This window comes from Enoplosus armatus, chromosome 21 (genome assembly GCF_043641665.1).
Source record: "Enoplosus armatus isolate fEnoArm2 chromosome 21, fEnoArm2.hap1, whole genome shotgun sequence".
Lineage (NCBI taxonomy): Eukaryota > Metazoa > Chordata > Actinopteri > Centrarchiformes > Enoplosidae > Enoplosus > Enoplosus armatus.
Window position 1 is genome coordinate 231882 of NC_092200.1, and position 25420 is coordinate 257301.

At 41.5% G+C, this 25420-nt stretch overlaps 2 protein-coding genes across 2 annotated transcripts; one reads left to right on the forward strand and one right to left on the reverse strand.

The window, feature by feature from the left end:
* Nucleotides 1-2314: 2314 nt before the first annotated feature.
* On the reverse strand, nucleotides 2315-14417 carry sycp2l (synaptonemal complex protein 2-like). Its single transcript, XM_070928521.1, has 25 exons — nucleotides 14388-14417; nucleotides 13654-13773; nucleotides 12427-12540; nucleotides 12118-12222; nucleotides 10985-11009; nucleotides 10799-10878; nucleotides 10626-10714; nucleotides 10344-10378; nucleotides 10067-10209; nucleotides 9934-9986; nucleotides 9799-9844; nucleotides 9631-9723; nucleotides 8853-8925; nucleotides 8591-8733; nucleotides 8000-8123; nucleotides 7282-7331; nucleotides 7127-7196; nucleotides 5159-5238; nucleotides 5036-5078; nucleotides 4765-4857; nucleotides 4524-4654; nucleotides 4326-4420; nucleotides 3412-3511; nucleotides 2785-2843; nucleotides 2315-2655 (listed from the first exon to the last, which is right to left on the reverse strand). The coding sequence occupies exons 1-25, from the start codon at nucleotides 14391-14393 to the stop codon at nucleotides 2601-2603; spliced, it is 2025 nt and encodes a 674-aa protein (XP_070784622.1). The 5' UTR covers nucleotides 14394-14417; the 3' UTR covers nucleotides 2315-2600.
* A 955-nt stretch (nucleotides 14418-15372) lies between these two features.
* On the forward strand, nucleotides 15373-25151 carry gcm2 (glial cells missing transcription factor 2). The gene is made up of 8 exons (XM_070928337.1): nucleotides 15373-15752; nucleotides 19579-19642; nucleotides 20063-20251; nucleotides 20328-20440; nucleotides 21678-21803; nucleotides 21888-22144; nucleotides 23041-23278; nucleotides 23693-25151. Exons 1-8 carry the CDS (start codon nucleotides 15660-15662, stop codon nucleotides 24005-24007), a joined length of 1395 nt encoding a protein of 464 aa, XP_070784438.1. The 5' UTR covers nucleotides 15373-15659; the 3' UTR covers nucleotides 24008-25151.
* Nucleotides 25152-25420: the final 269 nt, after the last annotated feature.

The following is a 25420-nucleotide window of genomic DNA, read 5'->3' on the forward strand; positions in this document are numbered from 1 at the left end:
TCACAAACACAAACTCCTCTCCTGGTTTCCTTGGACTCTGTTGGACCAGAACTAGCTCTGGACCAGCACACAGGAGGTCAGAGGTCAGGAGACACTGAAGCAACAGATGTGAATATTTGGCTGCCAAGAGAAATAAAATCATAACCTGTTAAAATTCTTAACTTCTCACAATTTATGGTGTTTTTATATTTCTGTGTTGAATGGACCAGATACATATATACATATATAACTCAAAAAAAGTTAGGGATATTCGGCTTTCAGAATGCACCTAAAATGCACTATAACCTTTACAGGTGAACTTAATTTGACCTTCTCTAAACTTTTGAATGCACGTCCAACTGTGCAATGTTTCAGTACTTATTGCATAACATGCTGTTCTCTAACAAGGTGATTAACCGCAAAAATCACAACAAGTGTCTGATCCATGAAGCGACCACTAAATGTTCTGGTTCAATGACAATTTGTATTTAAATAGTCCTCTTCATCATGCTGTTCACATTTTGACATCATGAGACCAAGACGACACCTAACAATCGATCAACAGGACCTGGCCATTGCGAGGCTTCAAACGGGATGTTCTCAGAGGGAAGTTGCCACTGAGCTTAGAGTGTCACAGAGTGTCATCAGCAGGTTGCAACAGAGACACATAGAGACTGGAAGAGTCACAGAAAGGCATAGAAGTGGACGTCACATCCCATGCTGATGACCGCTTCATTGTGAACAGTGCCCTGCGGAACCGGATGGTGAATGCCACTCAACTCCAGGTACGTTTAAGGGAGGTGAGAGGCACCCTAGTGTCGCGTCAGACCATTCGAAACCGCTTACATCAGGTATGGTCTGCGTGCTAGACGAGCTGCAACGGTACCTGCCCACACCACCAGGCACAGGCGTCATCGTCTTGCATGGGCCAGGGAGCATTTGTGCTGGACGAGGAACCAGTGGGCCTCAGTGCTGTTCTCTGATGAAAGTCGATTCATATTGAGCAGAAATGATGGCCGCCAACGCTGTTGGAGACGTCAAGGAGAATGCTACGCATCAGCCACCCTTGGAGGTGGTGGTGTTACAGTCTGGGCAGGTGTGTCTAGTCAATACAGAACTGCCCTACACCTTGTGAATGGTACTGTGACAAGCCGATACTACCTGAATAACATCATTAATCCAGTCATTGTGCCTCTGCATGAGCAACACAGGCCTGATTTCATCTTCAAGGACGACAATGCCCCAGCTCATCGAGGTCGCATCATCAGGGAACGGCTGCTGGAGGCTGGGGTACCTCAAATGGAGTGGCCTGCACTTTCTCCAGACCTGAATCCCATAGAAAACCTAAGGGATCGGCTGAGTCGTCGTGTAGAGGGTCGTAACCCCACACCCCAGAACCTCAATGACCTGAGGGCAGCCCTTCAAGAAGAGTGGAATGCCATGCCTCAGCAGACAATAAGTCGACTTGTGAACAGCATGAGACGTCGTTGTCAAGCTGTAATTGATGCTCAAGGACATATGACATTGACATTTTTTGTTGTGGTATACTCACCACAGAGTAAAAATTGTTTGAGATGAAGAAATTACCATTGCATGCTTCTACTTAAATGCCCTACTTTCATGATATATCACTGTAGCATGAACTTTTTACATTTTCCATAAATTTCACCCGAAAGTATATCCCTAACTTTTTGTGAGTAGTGTGTATATATACATACATATACATATATACACACAGTATATATACATATATACACACACACACACATATATATATATATATATATATATATATATATATACACACATACATATATACGAGTCGGTCTAGACCTGCTCTATTCGTAAAGTGTCATGAGATGACTTTTGTTGTGATTTGGCGCTCTATAAATAAAATTGAATTGAATTGAATTCACTTTCTGTCCGACCTTCATGGTGTTCATGGTATTCTATCATTTTAATTGAGATTTTCTTATTGTCTTATTTTCTATTCTATTCAGTATTGTAAACTTCTGCTGTGACACTTCTGTTTCCCTGCATGGGATCAATAAAGTTTATCTTAACTTTACAATCTCCATATTCCATATTTACATTTTGTTGCTTTCATTCACTGTGAAAATGTGTAAAATAGTTTTACAATTAATATATATATGCACACACATACAGTTTAAGTGTGTCTTGGTGTTGGTTTGTCTTCACCTTGCAGCCCTTTAAAGTCACTGCACTCTGTCGCAGTCAGCTGTTACCATGGTAACACCCAGATGGTGTAGTCAACAGTATGGTGGAGGTCAAACATGTTTTCTTCTCAACAAAGAAAGTAATTAATGAAATGAACTAATTTGCTTTGTTTTATTTGTTTTTTCTGCCTTCAGAGAAGAAACTAGTCCCTTAACTTTAAGTGCAAACAAAAACTCAAAAATCACTAAACTTTGAACAAAGTTTGGTGAATGAAGACGATCCGAACTAACATACACAGCGTTCATGTCGGCAGTCCTGAATGTGATCTGTGTTTTATGTTCTAACAGACGAGCACTCAGACGGGCCGAAACTGGATCACGAAAGTGTGAACATTTGTAAGTCTCTTCCTGATTGGACGACCTCTTCTCTTCTCTTCTCCTTCTTCATTGGCTGGACGAATGCTCCATCCCAGACTCTCCACTTTCCAAAGACTTCAACCTGAGGTGACACAATTATTGGTTTAAGCCAGATCTAAACCAGATCCTGACAGTCTAAACTGGTTTAAACCTTCATTAACAGGTTCAAAGCAGATCCACACCAGCCCCTATCAGTCTAAACAGGACTGACCTCAGCAGGTGTTCATCACAGAAGGAGCCCAGTCGCTGCATCTCAGACTGGAAAAAACTCTGAAAGAAAGAGGGACACAGTCAATCCTGGAACCGGTTTAAGGTCTAAACCTGGTCTGATGCACTACGACATTTATTCCCTTTGATATTACAACTTTTCTTCATAAGAAATCAAAACTTTTTTCTTGAGCTGTTGCATCTATTTTTCTTTAAATTATGCAACTTCTTTCCCAAAATATTGTTCTTCAAATATTCATTATTATTAAAAAAAAAAATATATATATATATATATATATGTGTAATTACATTTTTTTCTGGAAATATCTAGTCTTTTCCTCCAAATATTATGATTTTTTTCTTTGAATTATTACAACTTTTTACTCAACATATTGCAATTTTCTAATCAAACTTTTTTCCTCTAAATACTTAAATATTGAAATGGCGTGACATCATTTGTTTGCCACCTTGTACGATGTGTTGGGTGACGTTGACCAATAGGAGCACAGAGCTCTCTTCACCTGTAAACATGTCAAACTGACAACTGTCATTTCTAATAACATTTCATACACAAGTTCAAGTAGTAACAGCAGCAGTACAGTAGTAGTATTACTGTAGTATCTGTCAGTACCAGGATCTGTGTGTTTATGGAGTTCAGGCTGGTTGAGTTTTCCTGCAGTCGGTTCAGCTGATCAGTGACGCTGTTCTCAAACCTCTGCAGCAACACACACCTGCACACACACACGTTGTCATGTTGAAGACAGAAACAGTCCAAAGTCGTTTCATTGGTCTGCAGCTCCTGATGAACATCATTAAATAATGAATTAACTCTTAAACTTCCTGTTATTAAAAGTACTCCAGTATCACTTCAGTTCCTATGGACACACAGACAGTTAACCGGCGCTGTTACTCGCTGGTTTTCTGCTGGAAAAAGGTGGATTGCTCCCTCTGGGTTTGGGAGGGAGTTGCTGCCTCAAGCGCAGGAGTTCAAGTATCTCGGGGTCTTGTTCACAAATGATGGTAAAATGGAGCGAGAGATTGACAGGCGGATGCAGTAATGCAGGCGTTTTACTGGACCGTTGAGGTAAAGGGGGAGCTGAGCTAGAAGGCAAAGCTTTCAAATTTACCACTCGTCTATGTCCCAACCCTCACCTGTGGTCATGAGCTTTGAGTAATGACCGAAAGAATAAGATCGCAGATACAAGTGGCCGAAATGAGTTTCCTCAGCAGGGTGTCTGAGCTCTTAGAGAGAAGGTCCCTTTGAAGATTTTCTGGGCACGTCCAACTGGTAGGAGACTCCGGGGTAGACCCAGAACACGCTGGAAGGATAACATATCTCATATGGCCTGGGAACGCCTCCGGATCCCCCAGGAGGAGCTGGAAAACGTTGCTGTGGAGAGGGACGTCTGGACTGCTGCCTCCGCGAGCCAGCCCCGGATAAGAGGGAGAAAATGAATGGAGTGGGCGGTACCTGTGTTGATGGACAGGTGTGTTGGAGTGGGCGGTACCTGTGTTGATGGACAGGTGTGTTGGAGTAGGCGGTACCTGTGTTGATGGACAGCTGTAAGCAGTGAAGAGACGTGTTGTTGACACTCTTTTAAAGACAGAAGAACTTCAGTTTCAGCATTCTGCCAGCAGCCCTAAAAAAACAATTTTCTTGGTTTTTATTTACTGACCCTGGAAGTTATTGATCAGCCAGATAATGTCAATAATCAACAACTGTTTAACTGTGTGTGTACTGACAGTGAAGTGTTGTTCTAGTTGTGTTTTGAAGATGTTGAAGGCAGCTGTGATGCCAGATGTCAGGTCTGACTCTGGCTCCGGCTCCACTCCAGACTCTGTCACAGGCCCCCCCGCCCCCTCAGGTGACCCCTCTGACACCAGGTGAGCAGCAGAACACAATTTAAACACTGAGGCAGGTTCAAAGTGATTCAAATATACTTTAACTTTGAAAGGAATTAAAAACAAAAGAATAGACAACTACCTGCCAGTGGTGAATTAGACTCCTCCCCCTCTGTCTGAGGCTCCGCCCTCCTCTTCTGGGGAGAGAGAGCCTCAGTTTGGTCTGACAGGTAGCCTTCACATAGAGAAACAATCAGTCTGAATGAATTTACGACTGTGATGAAATTGTGTTTTTAATGATGGAGGGAAGAAACAAACAGTCTAGCAGGAGGAAGATCATCATCATCCAGAGAGACGTAGTAAAGTAAAGAAATCAATGAAAAACAGTGAAGAATAAAAGAAAATTTAAAGACCTGAATCTGGAGCGACTCTCTTCCTGTCGGAACTGAAGACTTCCTGGAAAAATAAACAGAAAACTGGTGGAAAACAAGAAACAGTTGATGTTTTTTTATTAAGGAATAAAAGAAGAAATGTACCTTTATTAAAGGCGAGCTGCTTCCTCCAAACTCCTCTGTCTGTACCTGAGAGACCTCTAGCTCCGCCCCCACAGGAACACCTGAGAGACAGACAGGTTCAATCCAGATTAACAGTCTCACCAATTTCAAATTATTATCCTTTAGATTTTCATAAAATTAAACATGTTTTTTTATTCTATTTATAGTCGACGTTTCTTCTGCAATAGCCATGCAATGCATTAACATTGTCATTCTATAAAGTAGTTTTCATTGATAGTGGCGGGGTCCGCCATTCCCACACTGGATTCAAAGGTAATGATGCAGCTTGTAATCCAGTGTTCGTGTTTGTTATTTCATCTGATTAATATCTGGCTCAGTGTTTCTTGTTCACTCTCCTGCAGCCGTGTCAGAGCTGGATTGGCTTACTGCTAATGCTAACACTTCTACTAATATTACTTCACATTAAAACATTTCAACGAAAACAGCCCCCCACCCGTCCTACACCCGTCCTACACAAGACACCCAGACTGAACTACAAACTCTTTGTGGTGGTTTTGTGTCTCCTTGTGGTGGTTTTGTGTCTCCTTGTGGTGGTTTTGAGTCTCTTTGTTTTTGTTTTGAGTCTCTTTGTAGTCGTTTGATTTACTTTCCAACAAGAAATGTTAAAGAGGAGGTATTATGTTAATGTCCAGCTCTATATCTGTATTCTGGGACTCCACTAGAGCAGCTTTGCATGATTCACAGATCTAATGAGTCCTTCTTCATCTTATTGTGGCCCTTCATGCGGCCCCTCAGTTCACCCTCAGCTCCTGTCTCTTCAAGGCCCGCCTCCATAAAAGCCCACTTTCTTCTGATTGGCCGGCTCCCTGCAGCCCACGAGGGGCAGTGAGACGCCTCTGAGCCCTGAGCACAGCGCGCCGGTTCATACTGAGCCGCTGTGGCCGACTGCATGACAGCAACAGTAACTTAGTTTGGAAAATAGAGACATGAGGACTTAATGGGATGAGACATGAAGTAGGTTGGAAAAACGATAGATGCTGCTGGAGCTGAGTGTTTCTGGGGACTGGGCCTCACTGATTACTGTACAAACACACAACTGTATTCACTGATTTTGGTGAAACTCCATCATTTGATGGAGAAAATGTTTTCTGGTTTTCCCGCTGATGTCCCCCGGCTGCTCTGCCTCAACTGTCTGATGGACAGAAAGCTTTAGAAAGTAACTGCTAACGGCTGCTAACTGTAGCTGCCGTTAGCTCAGTTAGCTCTGAGCACCAGGGGAGTGTCTGTGTTTACACCGCCAGCACAGGAGCTTTGGACCGCCGGGAGGAGGAGGTTTTCAGTCCCGGGCTCAGAGAGTCAGATGGTTAGTCAGCTAGATAAGAGCACAGATATAGATATATATCTATGGCTAAGAGGACTGCTAGCTGCACAGCTAACTAGCGAACGACAGCTACAGTTAGCAGTAGTTAACGATGACTTTAGCAACAAGTAAAGCCAACTGTCCATCAAGAAACGAGTAGCAGTAAAGAGCCGTCCTGAGCAGAGCAGCCCAACAACTCAGACAGACTGAGGGGGGAGTGAGCGGCCCTCTACTTCGCGGCCGTGGTTTGTTTTCTTTCTTCTTGTTCTTCTTCGTGGGCTTGCTGTCACTGCTGTGCCCTGAGCAGATGACCATCCCTGAGGCTTATTACATAATATGTCTCAAGGAAGTAAGACACGACAAGCGAAGGGAGCGTTCAGAGCAGTCTGCAGACTGAGCTTTCGGCTCACAGAGATTACTTACTTTTCCTTATTATTTGGTAACGTTTAATAGGAATATCCAACGTTGTAACACTATGCATGTGACAGCAAATAAGGAAAAGCATAATAGGTCCTCTTTAACTCATCACAGAGGTTCTGGTCCAGGGGCCCTGGGTCTTTACTCAAGATGTCCCTTCAGTACTCTACTCCACACTACAGTTTGACTTCCAAACCAACAAAGAGTCTGACCTGAGTTGTATGCAGGAGTCGAGCGTCTGATCTGATCAAAGATAAACTCGGCTGGGTTTCTGCCTGGAGTCTGAAAACAAGACAAGACCTTTAATATTCAAGAGCAAACGACTGATTTAGATTCATGTCAGCTGCTGTTTTTACAGTGTAGCTACCTTCATTACAGAGGAGTCTTCCTCACTGCTCGGAGACGACAGAGGCAAAACTAGACGAAAGGCAGGCAGGGAGACAGGCAGGCAGGGAGACAGATAGGCAAGTAGGCAGGCAGCGAGGCAGATAGGCAAGCAGGCAGGCAGGGAGGCAGGGAGACAGGCAGGCAGGGAGGCAGACAGGGAGACAAACAGGCAGGCAGGGAGGCAGACAGGTAGGCAGGCAGGTAGGCAGGCAGGGAGACAGGCAGGTAGGCAGGCAGGGAGACAGGCAGGGAGGCAGGCAGAGAGACAGACAGGCAGGCAGGCAGGGAGACAGACAGGCAGGCAGGCAGGGAGACAAACAGGCAGGCAGAGAGACAGGCAGGCAGGAAGACAGACAGGCAGGCATCGTTATGTTTGCATATTAATAGTTTGTTTTTATGTTCTGTCATATTTATTAAAAAGGATTATGCTATAGCTATGTTTAATTCGAAGTATAGATATTCAGGTTATTGATTGATTGATTATCTGATCAATTATCAGAAATTAACTCCACACAGGCCAAACTGTGGCAGATTTCTGAATGAAAGTCTTTTTTTGGTTTGTGACATTCGGACGATGCAATATGAACTCTGGACAAATGAATGTTTGTCATTTATTATTTGATTCCAGATTTAAAACTGAATGTTAAGATTTAAGGAGTTCATTCACTTTTTATTATTTTAGTGTAAAGCAGACTCACTCTTCAGCTGACTCTTGCTCTGTGGTTTCTTCCTGTTGTAGGATCTACCATGTTGTTTGGCTGCAGAGGGGGACAGCTGGACCGTACCACCTGTGTCTTGAAGACGGGGGGAACTCTTTACTTTCTGTTTGTACAATGAAAGAAAACAGAGGCTGCAGTCAGGTGACGTTTACTGTCTGATTTCTTTATAGTTCTTTATCGTCTTGATCTCCGGAAGCCAAACTCAAGTCTAAATTAGTGAAGAGTGACGAGTGTCTCTAACTTCCGGTGGTGAGGTGTTACTGGAAACCAGTTTGTCCCAGCTCAGAGTCACTCTGAGGACCTTGTAAACCAGTTTCTCCTGTGATCTGTTGTCATGGTTCCAGCTCTGAACGCAAATGAAGATGTTAAATATCTTGGCTGATGTCAGTGACCTCTGACCTTTACATACAAGTCACAGCAGAGAGACAGACAGCAGCAGGACACACAGGCAGACAGACAAGTGTACAGACAGACAGGCAGACAGACCCGCAGACAGACAAATGTACAGACATACAGACAAATGTACAGACAGGCAGAGAGACAGACAAGTGTACAGACAGGCAGACAGACCATGAAGACTCGCCCAGCAGCCTCCTCCAGCTCTCGGTGGTGTTCAGAGTCAAAGTTCAGTTCCACTGTCTGACCTCTGCTGTTGTGGTGCATAATGGGATTGTTCAGCCGGACACTGAGGACCGTCTCTGCCCCAGTGCATCCTGGGAAAACACACACAGTCTTACTGTGGTGATGAAAAACTGATCAAAAGCATCAATCAGTCATTTAAAAGAGAAATCAAATATCTGCACAAAGATTCAAAAGAGAAGAAGTTACCGACCGTCATGTTTCACCTGAAGACTGTAATGATCCACTTCCTCCTTCAGCAGGTGGATGGACCCCCACAGAAAACCCTGAAAGACACCAAGACTTCACATCAAACATGAAAACACATCAAGAAACACAGAAATTGGATTTTTCAATGCTAAAATAGAACAGGAGATGGGAATAAGACACACACACACTGTCAGAAGAAGTGGTTCAGTGAACCTGCTGTTAAAACTGTTTCTCATTCACTTCAATACAGTTTGATCTCCATATAAATATAAATGAGTGTCTACAGCTGGACAGAAACATCTGGACACCTCAGTCTACGACTCAGCAGCGTCAAATCTTTATGTTGTTTGAATTAAGGCTGGAACTAACAAATATTTTCATTGTTGTTCTTCCATTAATCGTCTGGTCTATAAAATCTCATTAAACAGTAACAAATGTCCGTCACAATGTCTCAGAGTCTGAGGTGACCTCTCCAAATGACCTTAATCTAGTTCTGTTGATCAGGAATTGAGCTTCTGAATCAGTCATTTGCACCATTGAGCTCATTGTAAGAGATTTTAAAAACACACATCACAGACTCTCATTCATTCACTCACTTATTTATTCTGTTCTGTCCCACCTCAGGCTAACATGCTAACATGCTAACATTAGCTATGCTAATCACAGAGTTATGAAGCAGCAGGATGCCATGGCTAATCAGCATCATCCAGAACTTGACAATTCAACTGTTCAGTACTGCAGTAGTGCTACTACATGGTTGTACTAGTACATGGTTGTACTACCTGAGGCTCATCGATGAAGAAGCTCACACATCCTGAGCTGAGGTTGAAGTCTATCCAGAACTCATCCAGTTTGTCGTCTTTTGGACGAAACAGCTGCAGAAGAAGAAAACGAAGTAAAGGAGACGTCTGCAGAGATGTGTTTATGCTTTAAAGGGTTAAATGTTTTACCTCAGTGGAGTCGAGAAAAGCTCTGAGACAGGGGAAGGTGTACACCCTGACAGACAGAACGCAGGGAAGAAATCATCAGGATGAAGAGTTTTCAGATTTGTTGTGTTACATTCAGGGTTAATAAAGGTTCATCACCTCCTCTGGTCTCCCTGGTAACAGTTGACAAAGTTCAGGAAACGGCGACAGTCCTGGAAAGGGAGAAAGACAGGTCAGGGAGACAGACAGGGAGAGAGAGACAGGTGTTCGAACAGACAGGTCAGTCACTCACCACCTCAAAGTCTCCATCTCTGATGTTACAGAAGGCGCTGCTGATGTCACGGCTGGAGAACCACTGATTGGCTCTCTGCTCTCTGTCCTTCCTTGGTGTCAGACGACATAGAGCCTCTGATAGGCTGACCTGCAGCTCGTAGTCTACAAAAAGAGTCAGAGCTTCAAACATGGCCGCTTGGAGGAGACAACAGCTTTCTTTTCTCCTTTTCTATGCCCACATAATTAAACATAATATAGGGTTGGGGGGGGGGGGGCAGGTTCAGATAAAAACTCACCTCCAACCGTCAGAACTGCTGCTGCTACCTGGGATCTGCACAGACAGGTAGACAGGTAAACAGTCAGGCAGACAGTTTGATGATACAATCAGTGCTAATTTTAGAAATGTAAAAATGTGGTTGTTTCATAGAGACCACACCAGGCCAGACCAGAACAGGAACACAAAATGTGCATAATTAACAAAAGGAATAGAATTTATCCAGTTTATAAGTACAGTTTTAGTACTGAGTGTGTACTGAGTCTGTGTCTGTGTGTACTCTGTGTGTCTTGGTGTGTATTACAGAATTTGGGTCTGGTTTTGGTCGTTCTGGATCAGTCTCCTTTGCTCTCTGCTCAGAGACTCCAGGATGCTGTTGAAGGTTCTGATGGCCTGAAACGAAACCAGTACAGACCAGTCCAAGTGAATAGAGAGCAGTTAATGTATGTGGGGTTTTGGGATGGTTTCTATGGTTACCTCCAGTCTCAGTGGAAAGTGGATTTCTGGTTCCAGTGCAAACCGAGCCAACTGAAGAAGAACCACAGACAGCTGACTGACTGAGAGACAGACAGGTAGAGAGACAGACAGGTGAGTTTAGGGCCCAAAATGTGACACAGAGTGAATAAATTCTGACTGAAGATCAACGACACAAAATAAACAAACCTGGAAGAGAAGCTTGACCCAGCAGCTGACAGACAGACAGACAGACAGTTCGTTCAAGATACAGTCAGTGGTGATTTTAGAGACCAATAAAGTTTTATACCAGAATAAAAATAAGAAATGTGGATAATTAACAGTCTTTACATTTTTAAACAGTTTAATAGCACTTTTTTGGTCAGAGCTCTGGAAGGCGGAGCCACTACGGATCTAGTTCTTGATAAAGTCGGTTTACGACGTCCACCTCAGCCCATCCAACCTTTTCCCCTGGGATCTGAGAGAAACACTGGCCGGCCCAGAGAAGAGTGGTTGTCTGAAGGCCCGCGGAAAGGGGGTGCTACCGGTGGCATCATGACCAGGTGCTGAGGGTAATAACAGATGCCACCTACACAACAACTGCATCTCCCTTATATGCATTTGTAGTGAGGAGACACAGACTGCAACTGCAGCCTGTTTGGCGCAGAAAGCGTCACATCTGCACCTGAAAAACAGGTGCAAAAGCTGCAGTAAATCTGGCTCCTGAGCGTATGAAATGTAAAGCTATAGATTCAACGAGTCGGTACTAAAAAGAGCTTGACAGCTACAAGTGGTGCATCAAGAATTTGAGCCAAATAATACATTGTTTATGCAAGCTGAAAGGAAGGTTTCTGCATGTGTACTTTTACTTTTGATACTGAAAGTAAGTTTTTCTGACTTTAAATGTAATGAAGTATTTTTACATTGCAGGATATCATATAACACTGTATGAAATTGTAATAATAGTTGATAGTTAATAAAGCCAATGGTGATCGCCTGACAGGAAACATGCTAGTAGATTAGCCTCAGTGCTAGCTCAGCTACCTCCGTTGACCATGTGACCCTGATGTTGCCTCGAGAGTCTCACACAGAAAAGGTGTCAAGATAGCCTTGGCTCATGAGGGCCGACATCATGTCCTGTGTCGGGGCTACGGGGCAATTTCATTGGCCAGAAGTGACGTGACCGTACCAGGTGAGTCCTGATTGGCTGAAACAGTGTAAGCGCATCTCTACACTGGGGTAGTGGGCTGGGCTTGTGATCTGGGAATTTATTCAGTGGAACCATATTTTCATCCCAGCATGTTTAACCAGCAGAAGACTTAATTTCCCAGCATGCGCCTCACCAGGAAGTAGTCATAGAACTCCTCAACGAGGCTCAGCAGGCTGACGGAGTTCTTCTGGAGGTCCGAGGTCAGCAGGTCATGGACAGCTTCAAACCACAACACCACCTAAACAACAAACAAAAATAAACAAACAATTAACAGCTGATGACTGAGGAAATGAAAATCAAAAATGTACTGTTTGTAAATAAACAACCAAACAGCAAATAAAAACACCTCAATCAATTCTAATTTATTCCTTTAAGCAATTATAAATGTATAGATGGTGTCAGATTACAGATTAGTTTTATAGATTACTGATTAACAGATTACTTTCGCCGTCAGTCCATGGTCGATGAGTGTCCGCAGGTCGTCTCTGTTTTCTGACAGAATCTCTAAGGACTTCAACACAACCAGAACTCTGCTGAAACCAGATCCACACAGATCCTGAAACAACAACAGGAATCACATTATAATGTTGATGATCTGATGTGAGTCTGGAGTTTTTGGTTCTTTGAAGCTGCTTTAAAAAGGTAATCTGGAACTGTTGTCACGACAACAAGTCCTTAAACCCAAACCAGCAGAAGTACATCTTATTGACGGTCAGCTGTGGACCTCAAACAGGAAGTCATTTTCAGACTTCTGACCTCATCAATATTAACATCTCATGTTGAACAGACATCAAACAGTGGAAACACAGGACCAGAAAATGAATCTGTTGCCCCGGTGCATGCTGGGAGGATTGTCAACACACCAACCTCATGTACCTACAATCACATGATCAGCACACAGCCAATCATATGAATATTGATCATTGTTTCAACTCTCTCCGCACATTCATTTCAAAATAAGAAATAAAGGTCATTTTGTTCTACGTTCCATAATGTTTCCTCACTTTGATCCCTGTTGAGGACCAGATGAAGACCATGTTGGTGTGTGATTGGTGGAGGTTCTTGATGGACGTGACGAAGAGAAGTGTGCTATGAAAATGAAACCTTTTCAAAAGCAGCTTGAATGAACAATGTTCAGCAAAGTGAGTTCTGCAGTTAATTATTTCATTTAAAGGTTTAGTTCAAATGACAAATTCCTGTTTTGGTGACATGATGTGGCTCCTTTGGCCTTCTGACAGTCTTTCATGTCTTTTTCATCAGTCTCTCAAACTACATTGGTTCTTTTTTGTTTACAAACTACACCCACAGATCATAGTGCTTTCACATTAACCTGCACGTTCTCTTCTAAAATCAGAATTATATCAACTATATCATTTGTATTTGAAGTGAGTTCATATATGTGGTTTACCCTAAAACCTCTTGGTCTTGATCTAGTTAACTGCCAACAAGCTGCACCTTTGCAGGTTTGCACTTCAGGACTTGTTGCTCTGACAACAGGTCAACCAGCTTCAAAGACCCGAAAGATCCAGACTCGTGTTAAGAACAAAGTCACTTGTACGAAGAACAAGAACGGGGCCCAGATCCACACAGATCAGGAGAAAAACTACTAACAATAGAAAAGAGAAACAGGCCCACAGCCTTTGCCATGGTGACCACCCTGTCCCATTACCTTGGTTACCACCTGGTCCAGCCTGGTGAGCATGATGTTGGTCAGTCCCTCATAGTGAAGCACAGAAACCAGATCAGACGAGTCTCCCCGGATCAGACAGTCCACTATCTTCACCTCCAACTGAGACACACACACACACACACTTAATAATTTCTGATGTTTTATTTTCAAAACATCATGACGTCATAATTTGCCTGTCTTAAAAACTAACAAAATAATTAAACATAAATCATGCTGAATATTTTCTCTTAAACCCCAAACTTCATTGAATTTGAGAGCGTTTTAAGAATGAAGAAGCCTCAGTGGATGATCACTGCGATGTAATAAAACATATTCAAGTTCTCCCTCTGTACTTTTATTTCCTCCTTTACATTCAGACTGAATACAGCAGGGGGCGCTGCAGGCTGCACTGTGTGACAGACAGGGGTGGACAAAATAACAGAAACAGCTTCGACAGTTAGAAGAAACATCAACATGTTTTATATTTGAAGGAATGAGTTCAGAATCAGTAGTGATTCAATATTTTAATAAATATCTTAAGATATTAGTTTGTTCAAGTTCAACTTTCACAATAAAATGAAGTTCGAAGTTAAACGGATCAATAATCTTGAGTACGTTTGAAACTGTTTTGAAACCGGAAGTTGATCAGCTAACTCCGACTAACACTTCAAAATCAATCAAACAGCTAAAGTTTAAATAAATTCAATAATAAAAGAATCAAAACGTTTATTTACCAACATGTCTCTGCTCTCGGTGTGTCGGGGGCGCGCACAACCGCGCGCACAGCTGCCGCTCTTTAACTCATCAGTGTCTGGGCCGCGCAGGCGCAGAGAGAGAAAGAAGTTCCCTACAGCAGCGGAGGGATATCAGCTTCATTTCAACCAGCGGAGGGTTTAATTAAAACTTTAACTAGTTTTAGATTTCATATCAATTATTATGATATTATTGATACCATGAATGATTCGACATCTTTGTTTTAAAGGACAGACAGACAGACAGACAGGTGAGCAGACAGACAGACAGACAGGTGAGCAGGTCGTCAGGTAGAAGCTGACGTCCTCTCGCCCTCTAATTGATGACTAATGAGTTTGTTTGTTTTTGGAGAAACACTGAAGTGTTTGCACAACACACACACACACACACACACACACACACGCTCATCGGTTCACTGTGTGTGTGTGTGTGTGTTTCTCTGAATCAGCAGCTTTAAGATCTGAAACATTAAAAAACGTGAAGATTCAGATGTTTCATGTTTCTGATCCCTGATCTGTTTAATAATCTTAACTTGTGACTGCCGGTTTTCAGCTGCCTCGTCTGATGCAGGTGAGTTTGGGGTTCGATCCCCGGCTGCCCCCGTCATGTCGAAGTGTCCTTGAGCAAGACAAGACAGAATCGTAAGTTGGTCCTGATGGAGACCAGCACCTGGTGTGAGTGAGACCTGATCTGATCTGTAAAGCGCTTTGGGAACCGTTACAGTTGAAAAGTGTTAGACCAGACCATTTACCATTTAATAATATATTATCAATGATAATATCACACGGCTGTGACGCTATCCGTGACATCACTTGTGTTTACATGATACAGAAACAATAAACATCAATAATCATGAAAGTCTTATCTGGTCAATACACTTCTGTTTTCTGTTTGCCCCCACCCCCCCCCCGGAGCTCGCGCCTGTCTCACCTCACCTGTTTATATTCACTTCGCACCCGGGACCCAACGGAGCAGCACGCGTTGTCAGGAGCAGCCGCGCGGAGGCTTTGAACGTTTGAACTTTTAAAAGACTGTAAAAACTGAACTCTGATCGGCTTCCGGTTCCAAACGTTTCACATTAAAAATGTATTTCTGTTTTGTTTTGGGAGTCTGAGTCAGTTTCTACTGTCAGTCTCTTTCTGTCTGAACTGAACCTGGAGTATCCGGATCAGACCCATCAGTAGGAATTAACCAGGACCAGGACCAGGGCCAGGGCCAGGATCAGGACCAGGGCTAGGGCCAGAATCAGTAGGATGTCCCGGGCGGAGGAGCGCGAGGAGGCGGACTGTGTGTGTTCGGTCGGGATGAAGTTCACGTGGGACATCAACGACCCCAAATTGCCGCAGGTAACAAACAAATCAATAAATGATCGATACAGAAAATCAGAGGCGGGATGAGAACCAGATGATCAATAAGTTCGGATTCATTTCACTTTAAAATCATTTTTGAAACTGTAAAATAATGCGTGATTTTCTTAAATGCTCTAAATGTTGTACAGAGTTTGGTTGAAAGCTTTACAACATTTAGACTCTAATGTAGGAAGACAACAGAAAATAGTTATGGAAAATATTTTTTAATGGAAATACAGAAACAAATTAACCTTTAAATGAAAAGACTAAATTATTTGTTGTGATTTTCTTGAATACGTTGTACAATAAGTTGTACAGATTTTGGTCGGAGGCTAGAGTCCATAACTTTTCTGGAAATTCAGAGGTTTAATGACATGAAAGGAGTTTACATACAGCATATCATATTTATTGATATTAATAATAATAACATGTATTAGTAAAACATACAGAAAATATAACTGAACAGTTGAATTAATAAAAAAAACTGCAACATTTTGTTATTTTCTTGAATACTGTCTTGTCTGCTGTACAGAGTTTGGTTGAAGACTACAATTCATAATTTCTCAGGTGGAGTTCAAACTAATTTAACCCTAAATATGCTTTTAGAGAAACTGAATGACATATGGATGATTTATCAACATAATGAGGAAACATGTTTAATTAATGTATCACACAGAATGTTGATACATGATCGATGATCAAACCAGATTCATCACTGAACAGCTTTCTGTTGAACAAGTTCCAAGAACAAAATAAATTAAAATAAAATAATTTATTATCTAAAACGTTTACACACCTGACATTTAAGAGAAGCTACATTAAATGTTGTATGGAAGATAACAGAAAATCTAATTAAATAGCTAAATGAATAAACTCATTGAATTTGTATATTTGTATTTTTTTAAATACTAAAAATATGTATATAGTTTGGTTAGAGGCTGAAGTCCATGGTTTCTTAGGTGGAGTTCTGCTGGAGAAGTCTAACCCTAACCCTAACCCTCATGAACTTCTTTTTAGTTTGAACTCTGAGTTTATTCAACAGAAACATGTTCAGTGATGAATCAGGTTTGATCATTTATCAACTTTGTGTGACTGTACAGATACGTTTATTAAAATGTTTCCTCATTATGTTGATAAAAACATTGTCCATTAGTCTCCATTTTAGAAACAATGAGGCCATGAGTCCAGCAGAACCCCACCTGAGAAATTATGGACTCTAGCCTCCAACCAAATTCTATACAGTTTTTTGAGTATTTAAGAAAATCACAAATCTTATTTATTCATTTCACTGTTCAATTATATTTCCTAAATATATATTTGTGTTTTGAATCTGGACTCTTGATATCATGTATCTAAAATCTGTAACACACTGAGTCTCCTAAAAATGAACAACATATAAACAACATATAAATCATATTCAACAACAAACAAAAGAAAATAAAAGAACTCCTCCAGAAGAACTCTACCGGAGAAATTATGGACTTTAGCCTCCAACCAACCTAAAAACAGTAAATTCTTAGACTTAGACTTAGACTTTTTATTAATCCCACAGCAGGGAAATTTACACGTCACAGCAGCAAAGACAGAAAGGTGCAGAAACACACAGCAGACAGCACTGTGTCAATAAGAATTTCTACGATATTCTACGATATTCAACTAAATCCAGCTGAGTTAAGTTTCTCTAAGAACACATTTAATGTTAAATTAATTTGGTCACTTTAGGAGATGTTGTTTCAAAAGCTTTCCCTCTAAACTGAATCCTTTTATTTTAATTTATTTTGTTCTTTAACAAAAAATTCTCAGATATTTAAACTGAAAAATATGACAATCAGCTTGAATATAAACTCCTCTTCATCATAGTCAGTAAACCCCCCACAGACACATGGTTATATATCATGTTATAGGGTTATAATACGGAATTATTGGAGGAATTTATTGACTGATGTTTGGTTTGTTTTCTAACACTAACAGTTCAGTTCAACCTCAAATACTTCAATAGTTTACAGTTTTGGTTAAACTGTTTTAAAACTGCAGATTTAATTCTGAAGCAATTTAATTAAAAAAATTCAGCTGATCATTTCAATCAAAAATAAATCAATTAAATCACATTATTAGTGTGTGAATTCATGAATGAAATCTTACTGATCACGTAAAAAAAATCTTCAGTAGTTTGTTGATAAAATCAGCTCATTAAATATTCAGTTTAATAGTGTGTGTTTATTAGATATTAATGAGCCAAAATGAAATCAGAAAATTAAATATTCAAGCGACTCAGTTCAAGGTTAGAAATAAATATATTAAAGAAATATGACTCTGTGTCTGAAGGTTGTGTGAAGGTTGTGTGTGTGTGTGTGTGTGTGTGTGAAGCAGCTGACTCGACTTTTCACTCTGTTGTTGTTCAAACAGTAAAAACTGGTTTTTATATTTTGTTTTCAGTGAAACCAAAACATCAGGTCATACAGGTGATCCAGAGTCAGCTCTCACACTGATCAATATCTGTGATTGATTTTTAATCACATCCACATGTCTGTGTGTTTGATATCAGCTGTTGTTTAACCTTAATTTAGTCTCAGAAGAGAAAGAAATAAAACTGCAGATGAATTAACAGACAGACTTCAGTTCACTTGTTCTCTGTTGTTGGTTTGATGTACTTTAAATATGAAACATCCAGATACTTTCATAGTCTTCCATGTTCTTTTTAAATCAGCTGAATTACAGAAAACAGTTTATTCTTCTTGTGTAGTCGAATAGTATTGATCACTGATACGTTATTATATGAGACAGCTCAGCAACATGTCTCTAATTCAAACTCTTACTATCAATGTTTCTGTGAGGCAGGTTTTTACTGCAACACTCACCATCATCACTGTGTCTGCAGACGGACAACAGTTAGCATCAGGTCACTAACATGCCATTTTAACATAACATCCTACATCTTGTGGCCATAACTGCTGTCATCTGTGAAGGACTTTAAATTACTACTAATAATAAAATAAGCTGTTGCTATAATAATAATTGTAATAAATCATTTGGTGCGCTCCTGCGGCTCATTTTGTTTCGTTGTGTTGCTTTTCCTTTTTCCAGTCCTGATAGTCCTGCCAGAACTTCCTGTAACTGGTCCAAAAGTCCGAACCATCCAAATCATGTTTTCACACTAGAAACAAACCAAACGATGGTTCGATTTGATCCAGACCGAGACCACCTCTTGTTGTCGGACCAAGGTTCGGCTGTTTGGTCCAGGCCATGGTCCCGAGAAGGTTTCACACCTGTCATTGAGGTTCGGCTCAAACTAAAAAGTCTGAAAGTCCAGGCCAAAGGTGTGAAAGGGCCCTAAGAGCTGCTGACTTTGAGAATGCTGCTCGTTTGGTTTCTCTTAAATAACTCAAACAACAAACAAACAGTTTCCTCACTGGAGGATCTTGTGTTAATTAGAATATAAATAAAATTAGAATATAAATAAAACTGCTAAAACTGACTGGGTTTTACTTTTACATTAAACAAAAGTGCAGCTGACTGAAGTGAAGTGAGATCAGTCTGACAATCACATGATGATTTCAGGATGTGGAAGAACTTCTGTATGAAGTTTAATGAGATTTTGTTTAAACTTTAAGTTCATATTCAGATGAACTGAAGTCAACATGAAAGTGAAACAGTGAGGAAGCGGTCGGGTTTCTGTTTCTTCACCTGACTTCTCATCTGGTTACTTTTTCCTTCTCGTTCCGTTTGACTATTTAATCCCTCAGATCAGAACGTCTAACACACCAACAACCAGCCAGGAGGTCAACTGTTAAACTGACTAACCTGTCTGTCTGTCTGTCTGCAGGACACGAAGCAGTTCGATCCATTCCAGGAGTGGACAGACGGTTACGTTCGGTTCATCTACAGTGGTGAGAAAATTTCACCCAGCTAACTCATCAGTTAAAGCTAACTAGTCCTGTTAACTTATTAGATTCATCAGTTGAAATTGATGTACTTACGTGACTCTTGCAATGTTAGGGTTGTATCCATGTGGTTGAAATGCACTCATTGTAAGTCGCTTTAATAAATGTTTGTTTTTACCTGAAGATAAGAACGGTCAAAAAGATTAAGATAACTTTGCTGTTTAATCTAACTACAATTAATTGAAGCTAATTTATCGGTTTAAGATGACTCGTCAGTTTAAAATAACTCATCAATTGTATCTATCAGACATGTTATTTGTTTCCCAGCTGAAGATGAGTCTAAGTTAACAAGTCATTTGCTAACTGGTTGTTTTGTAGCTGAAAACATGAACACTCAGAGACATTAAGCCAAATTCTTGTCTTCAGGTGAAGATAAGAATGCTCAAAGACATCTTTCCGGCTGGGCCATGAGAAACACCAACAACCACAACTGTCAGATCCTGAAGAAGTCGTGTCTGGGCGTCGTGGTCTGTTCTCGAGGCTGCACGATGCCCGACGGGTCCAGACTGCAGCTCCGCCCCGCCATCTGCGACAAGGCCCGGCAGAAACAGCAGAGTAAGAAAAGCCAGAACCTGTTCAGGTATCCTAGACCTGTGTCCATGTTTACCTGAACCGTCTCTTTGTGTTGCAGAGAAGCTGTGTCCAAGCTGTAACGCCACTCTAGAGCTGCTGCCTTGTCGCGGTCACAGTGGTTACCCCGTCACCAACTTCTGGAGAGTTGACGGAAAGGCCATCTTCTTCCAGGTCACCACCTTTACCTTCTACTGATTCATCAGCTTACACAACAAACACACAAAGGCTAACATGGTAAACATGCTAGCTGGGTAAAACATGCTAACTGAGTAAATAATGTAACTTATTTAGCAGCCAAAACAATCTGAAAATTCATACCAGATCCTGAACAATAACCCAGTATTTGGACATCTAACTAAGTCTGAACCAGATTTTGGCAGTCAAAACAGGCCTACACCAGATCCTTAAAATCTGAAGCATTTTTAAGCAACTTGACAATCCTGACAGTCTGAACAGGTTTAAACTATATTATGATTGTGTCAACAGGTCTAAACCAGATCCTGGACATCTGAGTAGGTTTAAACAAACGGCAGTCAAAAAAACTTTAAACTATTCCTGAAAGCACAGACTTGGCTTAAGTATAAACTTAAATGAGGTCAGTCTGAACAGGTTTAATCTAGATTCTGACACTGTGAACCAGATCCTGGATGTCTAAACGGGTCTAAACCACATCCTAAAAGCATAAACAAATTTGAACAAGGTCCTGCCAGTCTGAACAGATTTCTATTAGGTCCTGGCAGTCTAAATGCGTCTAAACAAGATCCTAGCAATGTAAACATGTTTAAACCAGATCCTGGTTATCTGAACAGGTTAAAACCAGGGCCTGACAATCTAAACAGGGCTAAACCAAATTCTGACAGTGTAAACAAGTAAAAACCAGATTCTGTACATCTAAGTAGGTTAATAACATGGTAATAACAATCTGAACAGTTTTAAATCTGATCTTGACAGTGTAAACCTAAACCTAGACATCTAAACAGGTATGAACGGGATCTTAATGCCTGGACAGATTTACTCCAGATTCTGACCGTCTTAAGTGGTCTAAATCAGACCCTGTCATCCTTGACAGGTTTAAACAAGATTCTGGACAATTTTAAACAGACCTGACAGTGCATACAAGTAAAAATCTCCAAGATCCTCGACATCTATGTTTTTTTAATCAGTTTGAACAATTTTGAACCACCATCTTGATGTCTGGAAAGGTTCAAACCAGATTCTGACAGTGTAAACACGTCTAAACCAAATCCTGGAAAGCTAAACAGATTTAAACCAGATCTTGAAAGCATATACAGATTAAAAGAGATATTGACAGGTTTAAATAAGATTCTGAAGGTCTAAATGAGTCTAAGCCAGATCCTGGAAGTTTAAACTGTCTGTTATTATATTTACTGTCCTTGCGATCGTTCAGGCTAAAGGAGTCCATGATCATCCCAGGCCAGAGTCCAAGTCCGAGACTGAAGCCAGAAGAAGTTCAGTGAAGAGACGAGTCAGCTCGCCGCCATTCACGCCCAAGAGACGACTCATTGAAACACAGGTCAACAACAACAAACAACAACAGTTGTTGGTTAATCTTGGTGTAGTTTATTGTTTGTTTATTGTTTATCTGTTACTGTTTTAGGCTCTGGGCCCTGCCCTCCTCTCCTGCGTTGATCCATCAGACAGACTCTCCTTCATTGAGCCGAATTTCCCGCAGCATTACCCCCCATTCCAGAGCCCAGAGCCCTACTACAACCCCCACAATGCACTAGGGGACCCCCCGTCCACACTTCAGAAACCAGCTAATCCCAGGCTTTACATGGGCCGGCCCGGTTACGAGTTCCAAGGATACCTGACCTCGCCTTCGTATTCCATGACCTCTGACCTCTGTGACCCCAGGTCAGCCTCACACCTACTCTAAACCAGATTCTGGCAATGTAAACAGGTCTAAACCAGATTCAGTTTAGATCCTAAACAGCTTTGGATTATGGACATCTACATATTTCTTTTGGAACATATCTTTATTATAAATTGTGCATACAGGATGTATAATTTACATACATACAAGAGTTACATTAATGCCCCCCCCCCCCTCAGTGATCCAGGACAGCACAATCATGGTTCACAAACACAGTGGATCATTGTCAATAAAAATAATACATACATGGAAAGGAAAAAAATAAAAAAAAACCCCATACATATATAAAAAAAATAATAATAATTACGATAATGATAATAACAATAATGCAGCTATAAACGTAGACATAACTGCCTCTCCATAACACTCAGCCATCAATATCTACATAGGTTTGAACCAGATCCTTGCAATGTCAACAGGTCCAAACCAGATCCTGGTGAGGTAAAAAGATCTAAACCAGATTCCAGATTCCAGCAATGTAAATAGGTCTAAACCAAATGCTGGATTTCTAAACGTTAAGACTGAATCCCGAATCCCGAAAACAAATCTTGACTGTCTGATCCAACCAAACCATGACAATCTAAACAGGTCTAAACTAGATCCTAGATCTTGAAATACGTTTAAACGAAATCAGTGACAGTCTGCAGGGTGAAACAAGATTCTGGCAGTCTAACTAAGTGTTCAGATCCTGAAAGCACAAACAGATTCAAAAAGGTCTTGACAGTCTAAACATGATCTGATCAAACCTGATTCTGATAGTCTAAACAGGTCAAAGCCAAATCCTGGCAGACCTAACAGGTCTAAATCAGATTCTCACTGTGTAAACCTCATATCGGCAGTCTAAACAGCTCTAAACTAGATCCTGGTTTGTGTGCAGGGTGGCCCCGGTCCTGGGTTCCTCCTCTTCCTCCACTTCATCTTCAGCTCCTCTCTCCTCCTCCTCGTCCTTTGACCCCCAGACGAAGCCTCCAGCAGGCTGGAAGGACTTGCTGAAGAGCTCCGCCCCGTACAGTGACAACCACCACTATTACAGCTCCGAGTACCCCTGCCGTTACCCCAGCAACACCCCAGGGTCCCCCGCAGCACTGCAAACCATCATCACCACAACTACCAAGGTGAGTAGAGTTCATCATGAGGTTCATCAGATCTAACCGCAGACCTTAGATCTGAGGGCCGAGATCTGTGAGCCAATAAGTAGAGAGTAGTTTCTCCAGGAGTGGGAGCATCACTTCTTTTAAGGTTCCCAGGAGGGAGGTGGGTAAAACCTGTGGGGATTCTAAAGAAATAGACACACCTGGGGGCCCAGTCTGTCTCTTCTCATTAGCTGGCAGACTTGAGGTCCCAAGCTGTGAGATCTGCAGTTGGACACTTCCAGTTTATAATTGTAAATCTGCTTCTGTTATCTAAACTGATGATGTGGTTTGCTAGATTGGACAGCTTGACAGGCAAAGCAACAGTAGCTAAGTGGAGAGGGGAGTAACCCTTACTTTTACTGTCACATTAATAGCAGTATTTATCCTCCTCCTCAGGTCTCCTATCAGCCATGTCCGAAGCCTCCTGCCGCGCTCCCTTCCTACCAGTCATGTCCTAAACCTCCGGCCGGCCTCCCATCCTACCAGCCCTGCGCTCCCCCAAAACCTCCAGGCCTCCCCAGCTGCTCCTCCCTGATAGATGATGCCTCCCCCTCCTCGTACTCCACTGAGGTGAAGGTGACAGAGGAGTCGGGTGGAGTCATCAAGTCTCTGTCGTTTCAGCCTGAACCTCTGCAGACCAAAACAGAGCGTGCCGACAGCTATGACTATCGCTACGCCTACCCCAACACATACCGCTATGACGACTACTGACGCAGCACTACCCCCAATGCCGTAACCACAGCTACTGTTACCACGACTACTGATACGCCTACAAATGGCTACTGCCAAAACTGACTTTATCTCCCACAAACTGTTTAGTACAATAACTACTGAATGACCTATTGAACTACTGCTGCGACTGGACGGTTCAGGAGTTGAGAGGGTGTGGATCATCAGGACTAAACTCAAACTGAACCAAACCTTTGGTCCATGAGACACTTTCTGAAGACATTCATGGGAGTACTTTCATGTTCTCAAAAGGAAGATCATTTTCTATCTCTGACACTCCAGCTGTCCTCTAGCGCCCCTCTCAGGACAAAAAGTGAAAACTTTTGTACACAAGATTGGAATGAAGTTTAAGAACAGTCAAACTGGGATCTTAAAAACCAGGATTCTGTTTGGCCAGGCCAGAAGGTCCAACTTACTTGCTTTTAGCCACATCTCATGGTCTTCCTCAGTGAATTGAGCTGCAATTATCGGTTTTGATTATTGTCACATGACTTAAGTGTAATTTTGGTACAGGCAATCCCCAAAAGTGGTGTGTCACATGTTTTAGAGTCCCCAGAAGTAAGGTGATTTTGGTCACGTGGTCCACCCAAATTTGAGCAACTCTGTCTGCTGAGGAAGGCCATAAGATGTTCACAAGTAAGTGAACTTTGATTTGGGTTTTTTTTGGCCAAACTTTAGTTTCCAAAGTCAAGTATAAACCTTCAAGCTCAGGATTCAGTTATTTTGACATACTGTTAAACGATAAATTACCTCAGAAAGAACCAGCTCTTTATTTCTAATGTCATCTGTTTTATGTTTGAACATATTTTAGTAAGAAGCCTCCCTACTTTCTGATCTGATTAATTAAATATAATAAATCTTCTCCAAAAATTGTTTTTATGTCACTGCATATTGAACCTGTTGGATTTATCATCACAGATGTTTCTGCCGTTTGGGTTATTTATTGAAGCAGTCAGTAAACCTGTTAGACTTACCTACAGTATGAAAGTGAACAGGACTGTCTCTGTTGCTGAATGAAAGGACAAACTGAGTAAATCAGGTGTTGACTGAAGAGATCTGTGAGATGAAAAGATGTCAAAATGTTTTTGTCTGAACTGAAGTCTCACATTAAACAAAGTGCTGTACAGACTCTTGTTTTCTCTTTTATTTATTCAGAGTAAACAGATAATAAAGCAGAATCTAGAACCACACCGATGACTTTAACAAAAAGATGCAGGAAAGAGAATTCAAACAAGGTCGTTTTGAAAACAAACCTGGTGTAACATCCCTTTAAAATTATGTTAACAGCTTACAAGAAAGCAGCAGCTGCAGATGGTAAGGTGTAACGTCACAGCACAGAACTGATCCAACATTATAAAATGCAGATTTTAAATTTAAAAGTATATTTTCAGTAAA

Excerpts from the sequence above, each read along its gene's own strand:
- sycp2l (XM_070928521.1), bottom strand. Across the intron at positions 9,724-9,798 it reads CTTTTCTCGACTCCACTGAG|CTGTTTCGTCCAAAAGACGA; the intron begins GTAAAACATTTA and ends CTTCTTCTGCAG. Across the intron at positions 5,239-7,126 it reads GACTCCTGCATACAACTCAG|GTGTTCCTGTGGGGGCGGAG; the intron begins GTCAGACTCTTT and ends TCTGTCTCTCAG.
- gcm2 (XM_070928337.1), top strand. The coding sequence starts at position 15,660 with ATGTCCCGGGCGGAGGAGCGCGAGGAGGCGGACTGTGTGTGTTCGGTC. Across the intron at positions 19,643-20,062 it reads CGTTCGGTTCATCTACAGTG|GTGAAGATAAGAATGCTCAA; the intron begins GTGAGAAAATTT and ends TCTTGTCTTCAG. Across the intron at positions 23,279-23,692 it reads TCATCACCACAACTACCAAG|GTCTCCTATCAGCCATGTCC; the intron begins GTGAGTAGAGTT and ends CCTCCTCCTCAG.